The sequence below is a fragment of the Vigna umbellata genome, chromosome 4, assembly GCF_029865625.1.
Source record: "Vigna umbellata cultivar VRB3 chromosome 4, Vumbellata_1.0, whole genome shotgun sequence".
NCBI lineage: Eukaryota > Viridiplantae > Streptophyta > Magnoliopsida > Fabales > Fabaceae > Vigna > Vigna umbellata.
The window spans coordinates 53,601,982-53,616,566 of NC_142168.1; the positions used below are offsets into that span (position 1 = coordinate 53,601,982).

Sequence of the window (14,585 nt, forward strand, 5' to 3'; positions counted from 1 at the left end):
TACTACCTTCCGGTGTATTCATCAAGATGCAAAAAAAACTGTGCCATATTTTCAGCCTACCAGTTAACAAATACAATAAATACTTAAACAATACAGGGTTGTGTCATAATCACACGGTCATCAACAATGAAAGATGTCGAATCTTACAACAGCTGTGTCTATCCTTTTGCGGTCTCTGATCCCCTTACCCAATGAGTCAATCACAAAAATCTCCAATGACCTCAATTTCACTGAATAACACCACCAATGATCATCGTGGACAAATGGCAGAAACAACTACAAACAATATAAACAATTTCAGTAACACATTTACAACCAAAAGTCGACAAAATTTGCAAATTAAAGGTTACTCACAAAGTCCGTTGTGGCAAAGTCTCCAAGTCCAAAATGATCGGAACGCAAATAACTGTTATAGTTATGAAGCGTCCAAACATGGCGATTCTGTGGACGTTTCCTATAATCTGTAAGAATATGGTGCTGTGGACAATTTCAAAATCATCAATAAAAAATCAATCAAAAAAACTTCAATCATAAATATCATACAATATCAAATTTTATTTACCGAGTATAACGAACTAAAATGAATCCTCTTAACAACACCACACAACCTTTTCTCAAAGTACATAAAGATCGTACAAGCAAATAACACCACCTACACAATAAAAAATTTTCACATGACTAACATAAACTAAAACATGAAACACAACCAAATATGACAATACTAACCATGTTATCAACGTATTTTATCGGGGCCAAAGTGTAAAATGAAGTCGTGCTCAAGGTTTGCCCAATTATCTCGCTTACAACCCTAAACATATCAAATATTAGTCAATCACAAACAATAGAGATTCGTCAACCACAACTACAATTCATACCATATACCTATATACAGTCATCTCTCTGACGCTGACTGCTGTGTACAATTGGTCTACATCAACAGTGGTGCTTGGATCACCAACAAAACTGCGCAATGGGGGTATAACCAATGGCACGACCTCCCGTTCTTCTTCATCACCATCATCATCTATTTCAATAAAATGAATGTTATCAACAGTTCTTGAAACTATCTCCTCTTCATGTGCAGTTTTATCCTCCCCTCTTACTTCAGTATATGCACCTAGGGGGTCATGAACTGCATTACCATCACCTTCTTCTTCAAATCCACAATCAGGACGAACTTCAGCCTCTTCGTCTCCCCCAACTTCAGGCTTCTCCTCACCTCCAACTCCAGGTGCTTCATCAACTCCACCACCAACCTCTTCATCAGTGCCACATGCATCTGCTTCATGAAAGATTGGAGTTTGACAAATTTCAAATAACTCCCTAGTAAGAACTCCAATCTTGGCATTCAATGCTCTGATATCTTCATTGTTTTTCCTCAATCTCTCCTCGGCACCTGCTTCCCATGTCCCGTCATCAGAGCTTTCGTCATCATCATCATCTTTCTCAACCTTGGATCCTTCACCCAAGGATCCTTCACTCATCCCTCCGTCATCCATGTTGAAAGCTGCACGGATTTCCGGCCTATGACGATCTTCCTTTTGTAGATACCATTCCATATTTAACTGCACCAATATCACACAACAAATTCAGACAAAATACATAATCCATTTTAACATACAATATCAAATTTTATTTACCGAGTATAACGGACTAAAATGAATCCTCTTAACAACACCACACAACCTTTTCTCAAAGTACATAAAGATCGTACAAGCAAATAACACCACCTACACAATAAAAATTTTCACATGACTAACATAAACTAAAACATGAAACACAACCAAATGTGACAATACTAACCATGTTATCAACGTATTTTATCGGGGCCAAAGTGTAAAATGAAGTCGTGCTCAAGGTTTGCCCAATTATCTCGCTTACAACCCTAAACATATCAAATATTAGTCAATCAAAAACAATAGAGATTCGTCAACCACAACTACAATTCATACCATATACCTATATACAGTCATCTCTCTGACGCTGACTGCTGTGTACAATTGGTCTACATCAACAGTGGTGCTTGGATCACCAACAAAACTGCGCAATGGGGGTATAACCAATGGCACGACCTCCCGTTCTTCTTCATCACCATCATCATCTATTTCAATAAAATGAATGTTATCAACAGTTCTTGAAACTATCTCCTCTTCATGTGCAGTTTTATCCTCCCCTCTTACTTCAGTATATGCACCTAGGGGGTCATGAACTGCATTACCATCACCTTCTTCTTCAAATCCACAATCAGGACGAACTTCAGCCTCTTCGTCTCCCCCAACTTCAGGCTTCTCCTCACCTCCAACTCCAGGTGCTTCATCAACTCCACCACCAACCTCTTCATCAGTGCCACATGCATCTGCTTCATGAAAGATTGGAGTTTGACAAATTTCAAATAACTCCCTAGTAAGAACTCCAATCTTGGCATTCAATGCTCTGATATCTTCATTGTTTTTCCTCAATCTCTCCTCGGCACCTGCTTCCCATGTCCCGTCATCAGAGCTTTCGTCATCATCATCATCTTTCTCAACCTTGGATCCTTCACCCAAGGATCCTTCACTCATCCCTCCGTCATCCATGTTGAAAGCTGCACGGATTTCCGGCCTATGACGATCTTCCTTTTGTAGATACCACTCCATATTTAACTGCACCAATATCACACAACAAATTCAGACAAAATACATAATCCATTTTAACATACAATATCAAATTTTATTTACCGAGTATAACGGACTAAAATGAATCCTCTTAACAACACCACACAACCTTTTCTCAAAGTACATAAAGATCGTACAAGCAAATAACACCACCTACACAATAAAAAATTTTCACATGACTAACATAAACTAAAACATGAAACACAACCAAATGTGACAATACTAACCATGTTATCAACGTATTTTATCGGGGCCAAAGTGTAAAATGAAGTCGTGCTCAAGGTTTGCCCAATTATCTCGCTTACAACCCTAAACATACCAAATATTAGTCAATCACAAACAATAGAGATTCGTCAACCACAACTACAATTCATACCATATACCTATATACAGTCATCTCTCTGACGCTGACTGCTGTGTACAATTGGTCTACATCAACAGTGGTGCTTGGATCACCAACAAAACTGCGCAATGGGGGTATAACCAATGGCACGACCTCCCGTTCTTCTTCATCACCATCATCATCTATTTCAATAAAATGAATGTTATCAACAGTTCTTGAAACTATCTCCTCTTCATGTGCAGTTTTATCCTCCCCTCTTACTTCAGTATATGCACCTAGGGGGTCATGAACTGCATTACCATCACCTTCTTCTTCAAATCCACAATCAGGACGAACTTCAGCCTCTTCGTCTCCCCCAACTTCAGGCTTCTCCTCACCTCCAACTCCAGGTGCTTCATCAACTCCACCACCAACCTCTTCATCAGTGCCACATGCATCTGCTTCATGAAAGATTGGAGTTTGACAAATTTCAAATAACTCCCTAGTAAGAACTCCAATCTTGGCATTCAATGCTCTGATATCTTCATTGTTTTTCCTCAATCTCTCCTCGACACCTGCTTCCCATGTCCCGTCATCAGAGCTTTCGTCATCATCATCATCTTTCTCAACCTTGGATCCTTCACCCAAGGATCCTTCACTCATCCCTCCGTCATCCATGTTGAAAGCTGCACGGATTTCCGGCCTATGACGATCTTCCTTTCGTAGATACCACTCCATATTTAACTGCACCAATATCGCACAACAAATTCAGACAAAATACATAATCCATTTTAACATACAAAATAACGAAAAACAAAACACTTACATCTCCGGTCATAAAAATATGTTCAATTTTTTCGGTCCTTGATTTATACGGGAACCATCGCATTATGCGCGGGAAAAACCTGTGCGAAGGATGACCATGGAAAGAAAGTATTTCAACCGCCCAAGCCTACAATATCATAAAATCATTTCATTAAACCTAATTCACAATGTTCTGCAGTACATCAAAATAGTGAACTACAAATCATATTACCTGCAACACTGCCACATTGCCACTAAGAGTGAGTGATTGGGGGATACCTGCTCCCATAATTTTCTTCTTACATTTATTTAAATTCTCTACAATATGTTTATGTACTCCGGTGCATCAATCATATAGACACAAACTGTCTAAGTCATCTAACACTGCAAAAGGCATGTTACAAACACGCCTTGATTTCCTAGGGAAATAGAAAACAACCAAACAAACTAATATATATAACCTACACACTACATCAACATCAATGTTTTTATCATGAACAATGACATTAAACATGTCCGTCAAGTCATTCAAACTGATGCTTTTTGATTTGAACATTTCACCAACCAATCCACCAACTACTTCATCAAAGGGAATCTCTAAACCACCTATTTCTAAACCTATGCTCATGAACACATCAATAACTCTAAAGGGCACCAACTTTTGACTTACTCTAAAACTGTTATCATGCCCAACCCACCTGCAAACCATAACCTTCAATAATTTCAAATTCACCTCCACAGGGCTTTGAATATTCAAACACCACATAAATGGAGTCATCCTAATCCGATCCACATGACATTGTCGTAGTAAACGATTCATTTGAATAATGATCGATGAATCCATCGAGATAAGAAGTCGCCACTACAAAAAATATGATAAAAATTTATTACTAACTACAATTCATACGATAATTAAATAATATATAAACACAAGATTTAAATTTTTCTTACACTTGCTTTTTTCCCTTCCATTGAAACGGCCCTAACAAGATAACATTCCACACTCAGTTATATCATTCAACTTAATGAAACACCAAAAACACAATGTAAAACACAATGTCAGGGCTCGCCCATTTTTACTTACACCAATAAAAACGGATACCACTGCTCCACGACCTCCTCAACCAGACGCGAAATGCAGAACAAAACAACCACACCCGCTTTCCGAATGCCAAAACACAACACCAGTACGTTTCAAGATGGAGGACAGAGTGACACACAAGATGGAAGGGTTTCTGTGTGGACGACAGACCCACACAAAAGGTCGAAGGGTTCAACGTCCGTACTAGGGTAAAGATGGAACACACAGCCACAGAAAATATCGAAGGTTTGAACGCACGTATTGAAGAAGGAGGAGAGAACGACAGCGAAGATGGAAGTTTCGAAGACGAACGACAGAGCGAGAGAGCGAGACACAAGATGGAAGGGTTGAACGAACGTCTTTCCCACCCTAAACCGCCAAACCCAATTCTTAAAATTTTAACCTGGAAATCCCAAAATACCCCTCGCCCCGTAACCCTTTCTCTGTTTTATTTTCAAATTATTTAGCCAATGAAGAGCTGACACGTGGCGTTGTGAAATCGGTGTCAAAATTTCGTTGTCCAAATAACATTTTCCTTATAAGAACTATCAAAATCACTTGTGCAAAAGACTCTTAGACTTTATTTAATGGAATTTTGATATGTTAATAGCCTTCTTATAACAACCTTTTGACAACAGTTATGTGTCATCATTCTATTAGACCGTTTGAATTTATTTTTAATTTAAAATGTTGAGATGGAAAGGCAACACATTTGGTTTTTGATTTCCGTTCTCTCTCTACTATTTTGAATTTACATTCTCTCTCTTCCATTTTCATTTTGCTTCTCTCTCTTCCCTTTTCATTTTGTTTCTCTCCCTTGTCTCTCCTTTCTCTCAAGACCATCATCTTCTTCAACGATTAAACATCCGACCACCCTTTGTCGTTTCATCCAACATCATCAATGTGAAGACGTTGCTCTCGTTCGTTTTGGTGGTGTGTTTTTCCGATTCCTCGTTCAAGCAAAGAGACGTCTCCTTGTTTCTGTTTGTTGGGTTAAAGGTTGCAAAATGGAAACATCCGGTGCCTTCAATAATGGAGCAAGGTATCTCCGCTATCCCCTTTCCTATTTCCCCTTTCGCATTTCCCGTGGCCACTTTCCTTTTTCCTCTATGATTGTTTTATTTTTTCTTTGTTTTGACGTGATAAGTTTATTTTTGATGCAGTTGTATGTGCAACATTGTTTCAAAACCAAGTTAGTTGCTGCTTTGAATGTAAGATTGACTCTGGAGTAGAGGAGCTTTATTGAAAAGACACCATTTGGTTGATTTTTAGAGTTGCATGACAATGTTAAGATTGGTAGAAATGTGTTGAATGAGTTATGTGTTAGATGGGTTGACTCAAGTGGTGGGTTTTCTTTTAGATAGAAAATTGTAGAATTCAAGGAAATTGATGTGTGCTTAGGATTAGGGTTGAGTTTGCTTGGAGAAAAAATTGATTTAAATGAGTTTGTAGGATTTAGTTATTTTAGCAAATACTTTGGTACTAGAAAAGTTGATGTGAATTTAATATATAAATTTTTATTGCAAGAACATGAAAATTTTTCTTTATCACATTTCTGTAGCTTGTACATCTTATTAGGAATATATGAAGTTTTATTGCTTAATCGTAGCGGAAAAGTATTTCCCATTCTTTTTACCATTGTTGATGACTTGGGGCATTTGGGTAATTATAGTTGGGGTACTTTAGTTTATCAGTATTTGGTTTGTGACTTGGATTTTGGTTTTGACATATTTCAAGTGTGGTTTGGTGATCATTTCATGAGTTCACACACTTGCATAGCGAAATTTCCACAACTGTTGCATTGGATGAATACAAATGTGGGTGACAATTTCATCAAATGTGCTATGGAGACGGTTGTAGTGTGTACTTTGTTATTTAGGTTTTCTGTGTTATAAACTATTTCATCAAACGTGTTATTGAAATGAATGGTTTTATAGAATGAAAATTTTTGTAATTTTTTAGGTGGTTGATGATTGTTAAAATATAATGGCTTAGTTTCTCACACCAAGAAGGGGGTTAATTGGTGAAGTGTAAAAATATAAGCTTTGAAAAACTATTTCACAAAATAAGATGCTTTTACACTTTTCTTGAATCGCAAGTTAAAAGATATGCAATGCAACAGTAAACTTAATCGAATATACTAACAGCATAACCGACTTAATAAAAGAGTGTAGGGATCAGAAAATTCAAACGCTGATTTTTATACTAGTTCGGCCAACCTGCCTCATCTAATGTCCTTCCAACCACAGGAAGCAAATGCACTATAAAGATCAAGGTTTTTACAATAAGGTTTTTATAGAGACCTCACGTCAAAAGTGTAAAACACCTCTCTAACCCTCTAATCTAAATATAGGCAACAAACAAAATCGACTAGAAGCAAGAACACCCTCTTCTGCTGTTGTTAAGACCTCGGCAAGTGTACCGAATCGTATCAAGTAATAATAAATGGTAAGACCAAATATCGTTTCCCAAGAGACTCACGACACTAAACAGTCATGTAATCACTTAACTAATTAAAACTTTATAGAACAATTTAGGGTTTTAGATGTAAAAGCAAGAAAAGTAAATATGAATGCAATTTTGATCAATTGAAGAGAAACGCAAAAGTGAATGATGATGTTGGTATTATGAGATGAAGATGTTGTTGGGGTTTAGATTTCACCTAATCACTTTCATGTATATATGAATTCTTCTTCTTTCTTAATTGTTAATGTCACTTTCTAAAGTACTTAGAACCCGATGTCTCGGCGAAAAAACCTATCCTTAATTACTAATTTATAATCTCTTGTCTCCTTAATAATTAATTTTGCATTACGAACGGAAGCTTAAGACAACCAAGCGTTCTATCCCTATGTCTAGGCAATAGTTCCCATGGGAGAAATTCCCCAGTTCTAGGTTTCTCCGTATGTGTGCATATCAAAGAAAACCAATAATCATGCCATGATTGAGTTAAAAATAACAAGCATAGAGCAAAGGAGAATAACCTTAACAATTAATGAAAGAAGCATAAATAAATTGGAATCAATTCAAATACATGAGAGTTTAGAGGTTACATCTTCCCCAACAAAAAATCAATTTAGTTCCCCCTTGTCATGGAGAAACTAGATGAACAATGGAATGAGAATGAAAGATAAACCCTAAAAACCGAAAAGGAGAGCTTCCGCATCCAATTCTGTCTTCGGAGAGCTGAAAAAGTTTGAATTTGCGTCCCTTCTATCAAAAGATACTCCTTCTAGGAGGTCCAAGTCCTTATATACAGTCGAATTATATCATGGGCCAACGTCGCTAACGCTCAGTGCCCCTACTTAGGGCGCCCAAGCGAGCTTGCGAGAGAACTGGCACTCAACACCCCAAGAAGGGCGCCCAGGCGTGGCACGGTTCTCGAGAACTAGCGCTCAGCATCCCTGAAAGGGCGCTCAGGTGTGAGTGCGAGACTCCTACGCTGAGGGCTCCAAAAAAGGGCGCCCAAGTGTCTTGCGAGCTTCTACAACCTTCTCTTCTGGTGCTCTTTCTGTCCTTTTCGAGTTCCAACTTCTTGATATTTTAATCCTCTTCAAATTCATTCCAATTTCCTAAAAAATCTAGGGAATTTAGTGATAAAATCCTTAAGTATGCTTCTAAGTAAAAAAAGGTTGATTTAGAATCAAATTTGCATCACATATAACAGTATAGTCAACCGTTATCAGCTGTTTATCCCTTTGAGGCACCCTCAAAGTCAAGAACACCGTTCTTCTTCCTGCAAACACCACAGGGAATCCAAGCCAATCTTCAAAGATTGCAAATCCTGATCATGCAGAATACACCCAGTTGTGCAGATTGATCAGACGCTCAAATCAGCAAGCCTTGCTTCTCAAGAAACCTCAAGTCTTTGATCACCACAGTCAATCTTGGTTCTTGGAGCTTTTCCTTTCTTTGTAAGATCACATAGCTTTTTGTAAAAGATATGAAAGTGTCAAATGCACAAAAGTTCTTACAGAATTCAAATCAACGTCAATTCATAGTAATACACACATCAGACGTATTTTAATCCATTTAGCTACTAATGTAGTCGAATACATCTTGCAGTTATAATAGACTAACATCAGTCAAGTTCATTAATTGATTGCACATTTAATACAATCGACTTACAATAAATGCTTGGTCAATATATTTAAAAATATGACTGTTAAAACAATTATGTCAAGCATTCAATTAGTTTTCAAAATAACAACCAACTTAGTTGAATACAAATTGAATGCAGTCGATTAAGAAAAATCGCTTAGCACATTTTTGAAAACTTTTCTCTTCAAAATAACTCACATCACACTTGATAAAAGTTTGTGCAAACACACGAGTTTTAATCGATTCATCCCATAATGTAATCGACTTAAAACTGTTGTTTTGCTACAATTAAAGTTCAACCAAAGTGCTCGTGGTTTTCCATTTCCAAAAACTTATGTCATGCATATACATATAAAATCACATATTAAACACAGTGATATGTAATGAACAACACAATCATGTTCACAAATATGCTTATACATATTTATCACAATAAACAAAAGCATATAACATGTAAGCATAGAACATGTAATACAAAATACTCATCATGTGTTATTAATTATGTGTTGTCATCATCAAAAACACATATATCACTGAGATTGTGGGTTTAGCTAAACCAGTGCTCCCCTATCAACAATATCAACAATCTCCCCCTTTTTTGATGACGTACAACCATGATTAATAAACAACCATGTTGCACAAATCATACAGATTATCTCAATATTTAATTACATCAAATTCTCCCCCTTTGGGCATTATAAAAAAAAATATACAGAGTAATTGAGATACTGATAATCACACATATAAAGATGCATAAGATAAGATAACATAAATAATATGATGCTCCCCCTATCAATGATATTCACATGACAGTAATATTTTTTCCTCCTTAATAGAAACATGTGAACTATCAACAATATGTAATGCTCCCCCTTTTCACCCCCTGGGTGAAATCCAACAATGGAAGACCAAACCTCTTCAGTCAGTTTTATATCTACCCCATTTACTCTTGAACACAAACTTCCTTCACTGATCTTTAGATTGGAGTAGATGACCCTTACCAGGTCAGGGTACCAAATGTCAGCAAGTTCCACAAATGTTTTCAACCTTTGATGCTTCAGCCAGTCCTGGAAAATGAATCATTCCCTTCTAAAGAAGCTCATGCTAATGTATTTATGAGGTATTATTTTTCTTGTCCTCTAGAGATTTACCAAATTTGTTTGAGCCTCACAATCACTTATCTATCCTTCTAGAGTGGGACCACGAGATCTGCTTGCAACCCTCTTCATGTGCTTTGGTTATGAGGAGGAAGCCAGGTGATTAGATAAGACAGAGAGCTTCATGGAGAGATTTCAGAAGAGGTGAAGATTTGGAAAATGGTTTCAAAGTTTTGAAGAATAAAAGAGAGGAATGAATAATTTAACAGATTAGGGTTTCACCTTAATTGATTAAGTGTAGAGGGAAACCCATTTGAAAAATGAAAAATGTATACAGAATCAGATATAATCGATTAACCTATTTACATAACAGATTAAGTTCATTGCATATCACAGGTTTAGTAAAACACCTCTCTAACCCTCTAATCTAATATAGGTAGTCAACAACAAGACCAACAACAAGAACACCCTCTTCTTCTATCTAACCCCTTTGAGGCACCCTCAAAGTCAAGAACACCATCATTCTTCTTCCTGTAATCACAACAGGGAAACCAAGCCAATCTTCACAAGATTGCAAATCCTGATCACACAGTAAACACCCAAATGTGCAGATTGATCTCCTCAACAAATCTCATAATCCTTGATCACCACGGTCTATCTTGATTCTTGGAGCTTTTCCCTTTTCTGTGAGATCACACAACTTTCTATAAAGAATATGAAAGTGTTAGAATCACAAAAGTTCAAAGCTTCATTTGGTGATTACACATCAAGGATTCTTTCAAGACTTTGGACTACATTGGTTATGATTCAATCATCACTTGAAGAGTGTGTTAAAGATCAGGTTCATCAACAATTTGTGCATTGTATACCAATGTGAGGATAGTAATGTTTGAAAGTTGGGATAGCTGTTGTGTTTGTAAGAGATTGAGGGTGTTCATCTCCATTTTTTCTATTTTGATTTTGAGTGGTGAGAGGAGTGCAATTGAAGGTTGTCATTGTATTCTTGTATAGTTAATCATTATAGTGAAGTTCCTTCAACTAAGGTTGTTGAAGGAGGACTGGATGTAGGCTTGTGATAGTCGAACCAGTATAGATTGTTGTGTCTTGATCTTTTTCTCCTTTTCTTTATCTTTGTTGATTAATTTGCCTTTGATTATTGATTTCAAGTTTCAAGAATTCATAAAGAATTCAAAAAGGGTTAAAACCAAGTCACTCCCCCTCTTGGTTTGAGATATAAGGCTTATCTTTTTTAACAATTGGCACTTGAGCTAGGAATATTAAATTTAATGAAAAATTTTAAGCGATTATATTCATAGGTTAATCGGTTAAATTGATCTTGAATGCCTTTATATCTCAAACCTTTGGAGAAGGTGCATCTACAAATAGACCACAACTATTTGCAGGTGAGAATTACGCCTTTTGGAAGATTATAATGAAAATTTTCTTGGAATTGGTAGACAAAGGAGTATGGGCTGCCGTAATAAATGATCCCTTTGAACCAACCAAAGTGGAGAATGGAAAAATCAAGATTACAGACTTTTCTGAATGGAATGCTGATGAGAATAAAATATCTAATTATGATGTTAGAGCTAAAAACATTATTAGTTTTATAGAATCTCCCTGTGTGCAAAGGCTAAAGAGATGTGGGATGTGTTAGAGGTAACACATGAAGGCATAGATGAGGTGAAGAGAGCAAGGAAGAATTATTTAATCCAAGAATACGAAATGTTTAGGATGAAGAGTGGTGAGACAATATATCATGTGCAAAAGAGGTTCACTCACATTGTATCTTCTTTCTCTTGGGAAGACATTTGATAAAGAAGAGATAAATATCAAGATTTTAACGAGTTTGAATAGAAACTGGCAGCCAAAGGTCAATGCAATATCTGAATCAAGAGATTTGACTACAATGAATATTGCCACTCTATTTAGAAAATTGAGAGAACATGAGCTTGAATTAGGATATTGAAAGAAGAGGAAGAAGAAGAGAAAAAAACATATAATTGCGCTCAAGACAGGATCCAAAACTAGCTCATGGAGATATGATGCAGAAGATGATTCTGAAACTGAAAAATCAGATCTTGAAGCAATGAACTTTATGGTAAAAAAAGTTATCCAAATTCATGAAGTTCAAAAGCAAACTAATTCTGTTTTGCAGGTAATGCAAGGACAAACAAAAGGAAAGGAAAAACTATTATTGCTCCAACATGATATCAATATGATAAAATTGGACACATCAAGTCTAACTGTCCAATGACAAAAATGAAGCAAAAATTGCAAGAGAAGAGAAACCATGACAGCAAAAATCATAAGAAGAAATAAGCTTACATAGCCCGGGAAGATAGTGCTTCAAGTTCCCCATCAAGTGATTCAGATGAGAGTCTTGAAGAGGAAACCAATCTGTATTTGATGGTAGGTTTAACATGTTCTGAAACTAGTGCTAGTAGTTTTGAGGATGAATCCATTGAAGACATGTATTATCAACTACTTGATGCCTTTCAAGAATTACATGGTGAAGCTATGAAAATGCAGTACTAAGTAAATAGGTTTAAGAGTGAAAAGAGATGCCTAGAAGATAAAATAGAAAATGTGCATAAAGAAAATGAAAGCTTAAAATCTGAACTTGAAAGCTTGAAAAATACAACGAGGTAAAGCACAAAACAAAATAAAATAAGTGTTCAGTAGTGTGAAAATTGTCCAACACAGCTAGAGAGAATCAAGTACCTAATAAGCACACCATCAAAATTCACTTTAGGTAGTTATAATCTTGAAGCCTTGTTAGGATCATAAAGGAGTATACATAATAAGCAAGGAATAGGCTATATAGGGAAGAGAATTAAAATGAATGCTAGGAAGTTCACTCATATTAGCAAACCTTCATCTACAACTTGTTTTTATTGCAATCATATTGGTCATACATCAAAATCATGCTATTATAAGAATGTTAGAGTGCCTAAGGGAAAACTCAAGTGAATTCCTAAGGAATCACCACAACAGACTAACATCAAAGGCCCCAAATTTATTTGGGTACCTGCACCAAACCATTTAATTGTTTTACAGGTAACTAAGATGATTTGGAAATGGATTTTCTCAATGAAAAGCACAAAGTTGAACTAGGTGTCACATTTCAAGTGCTCATAACCCCTTGAAAATAACAAACTTGATAACAGGTTGTGGTACTGATAAAACATGCATAATTTGTGTTCTGCATAAACATCTTGATTTGTGTAATGTGTGTTTGTTGCTTGACATCAAGAGGTTGTGTGAAAATATGCAAAATAACAATTTTTGCGAGTTTTAATAGATTATATAAGTAGTCTAATAGATTAGGTTGTTCTCTCTGTTTACTGAAATTGTGTCTATTACGCTAAAATGATGATTAATTAAATCTGCTAGAGAGTGGGTTTTTCACTTTCAAATGGGCTTCCCTCTTCTCTTAATCAATTAGGAAGAAACCCTAATCTGTTAAATTGCTCGTCTCTCTTTGTTTCTTCAAATCGCCAAAACCTCCTCCAACCTTCACCTCTCCTCTAATCTCTCTATCACGTCCTCTACTCCACTTGCTTACATGACATCCAAGCTAAAGCGCATCAAGAGAGCATCACAGAAGGCTCACTTTGCCACTCCGGATGGGTGGATCAATGATGATGAAGTTCAAACTAATTTCATAAGCTTATGGAGAACAAGGAAAATCATTCCCCATAAATATCTTAACCTCAACTTATTCCGTAAAGAAGGATTTATTTTTGAAGACTGACTGGAACATTAGGATTTGAAGACATTTGTTGAGCTTACTAGAACATGGTACCATGATCTAGTAAGGGTTTTCTATGCAAATTTGAAAATAAGGGATGATACACTCTGTTCCAAGGTTAAAGGAGTGGATATCAAACTTGATGAAAATGTGTGGGCTTTAATTGTCGGATTTCACCCAGGGGGTGATGACAAATTTATGAACACCGAACAACGGCGCCAAAAACTTGTTTAACAATTGGCAAGTGTGACCGAATCGTATCAAGTAATAAAACAAGGTAAGACCAAGTATCGTTTTCCCAAAGGACTCACGTCCTAGTTTAGCTATGTGATTTGTTGATTATTTAAGACTTAAGAACAAATTGATTGTAGATTTAAATGCAAGAGACAGTAATTAAATATGTATGCATGAATTTGATCAATGGAGAAAAACAGAATACAAACACTTCAATGAATTAGATGGATGAGTATGTTGTTGGGGTTATCAATTTCATCTTATCCACTCTCATATACTTTTAGGAATTCATCATTCTTATCATCAATGCTAATGCCACTCTCTAAATCACCTTGCAAGAAGGCCTATCCTTAATTACGAGTTCATACAATTCCTAGCATTCCTAGTAATTAGTTCTTAAAGTGCAGGAGCTTAAAGGCAACCAATATGCTATTGGAAGAAATTCCCCGGATCTAGACTTCCCCGTATGTTCCCGTATCGACAAAATCAATAATCATGGCAATGAATGAGTTAAACAAAGCAACCAATAAGCAAAGAG

The 14,585-nt window shown here is 36.4% G+C and overlaps 3 protein-coding genes across 3 annotated transcripts; all 3 read right to left on the minus strand.

Annotated features, from left to right (window-relative positions):
* Positions 1–547: 547 nt before the first annotated feature.
* LOC148200609 (uncharacterized) lies at positions 548–1,559 on the minus strand. Its single transcript, XM_088112446.1, has 3 exons — positions 883–1,559; positions 727–808; positions 548–652 (listed from the first exon to the last, which is right to left on the minus strand). The coding sequence occupies exons 1-3, from the start codon at positions 1,557–1,559 to the stop codon at positions 548–550; spliced, it is 864 nt and encodes a 287-aa protein (XP_087968572.1).
* A 66-nt stretch (positions 1,560–1,625) lies between these two features.
* Positions 1,626–2,636, minus strand: LOC148200610 (uncharacterized). The gene is made up of 3 exons (XM_088112447.1): positions 1,960–2,636; positions 1,804–1,885; positions 1,626–1,730 (listed from the first exon to the last, which is right to left on the minus strand). The coding sequence occupies exons 1-3, from the start codon at positions 2,634–2,636 to the stop codon at positions 1,626–1,628; spliced, it is 864 nt and encodes a 287-aa protein (XP_087968573.1).
* Positions 2,637–2,702: 66 nt separating this feature from the next.
* Positions 2,703–3,865, minus strand: LOC148200611 (uncharacterized). Its single transcript, XM_088112333.1, has 4 exons — positions 3,803–3,865; positions 3,038–3,720; positions 2,882–2,963; positions 2,703–2,807 (listed from the first exon to the last, which is right to left on the minus strand). Exons 1-4 carry the CDS (start codon positions 3,863–3,865, stop codon positions 2,703–2,705), a joined length of 933 nt encoding a protein of 310 aa, XP_087968459.1.
* Between the last annotated feature and the right edge of the window lie 10,720 nt (positions 3,866–14,585).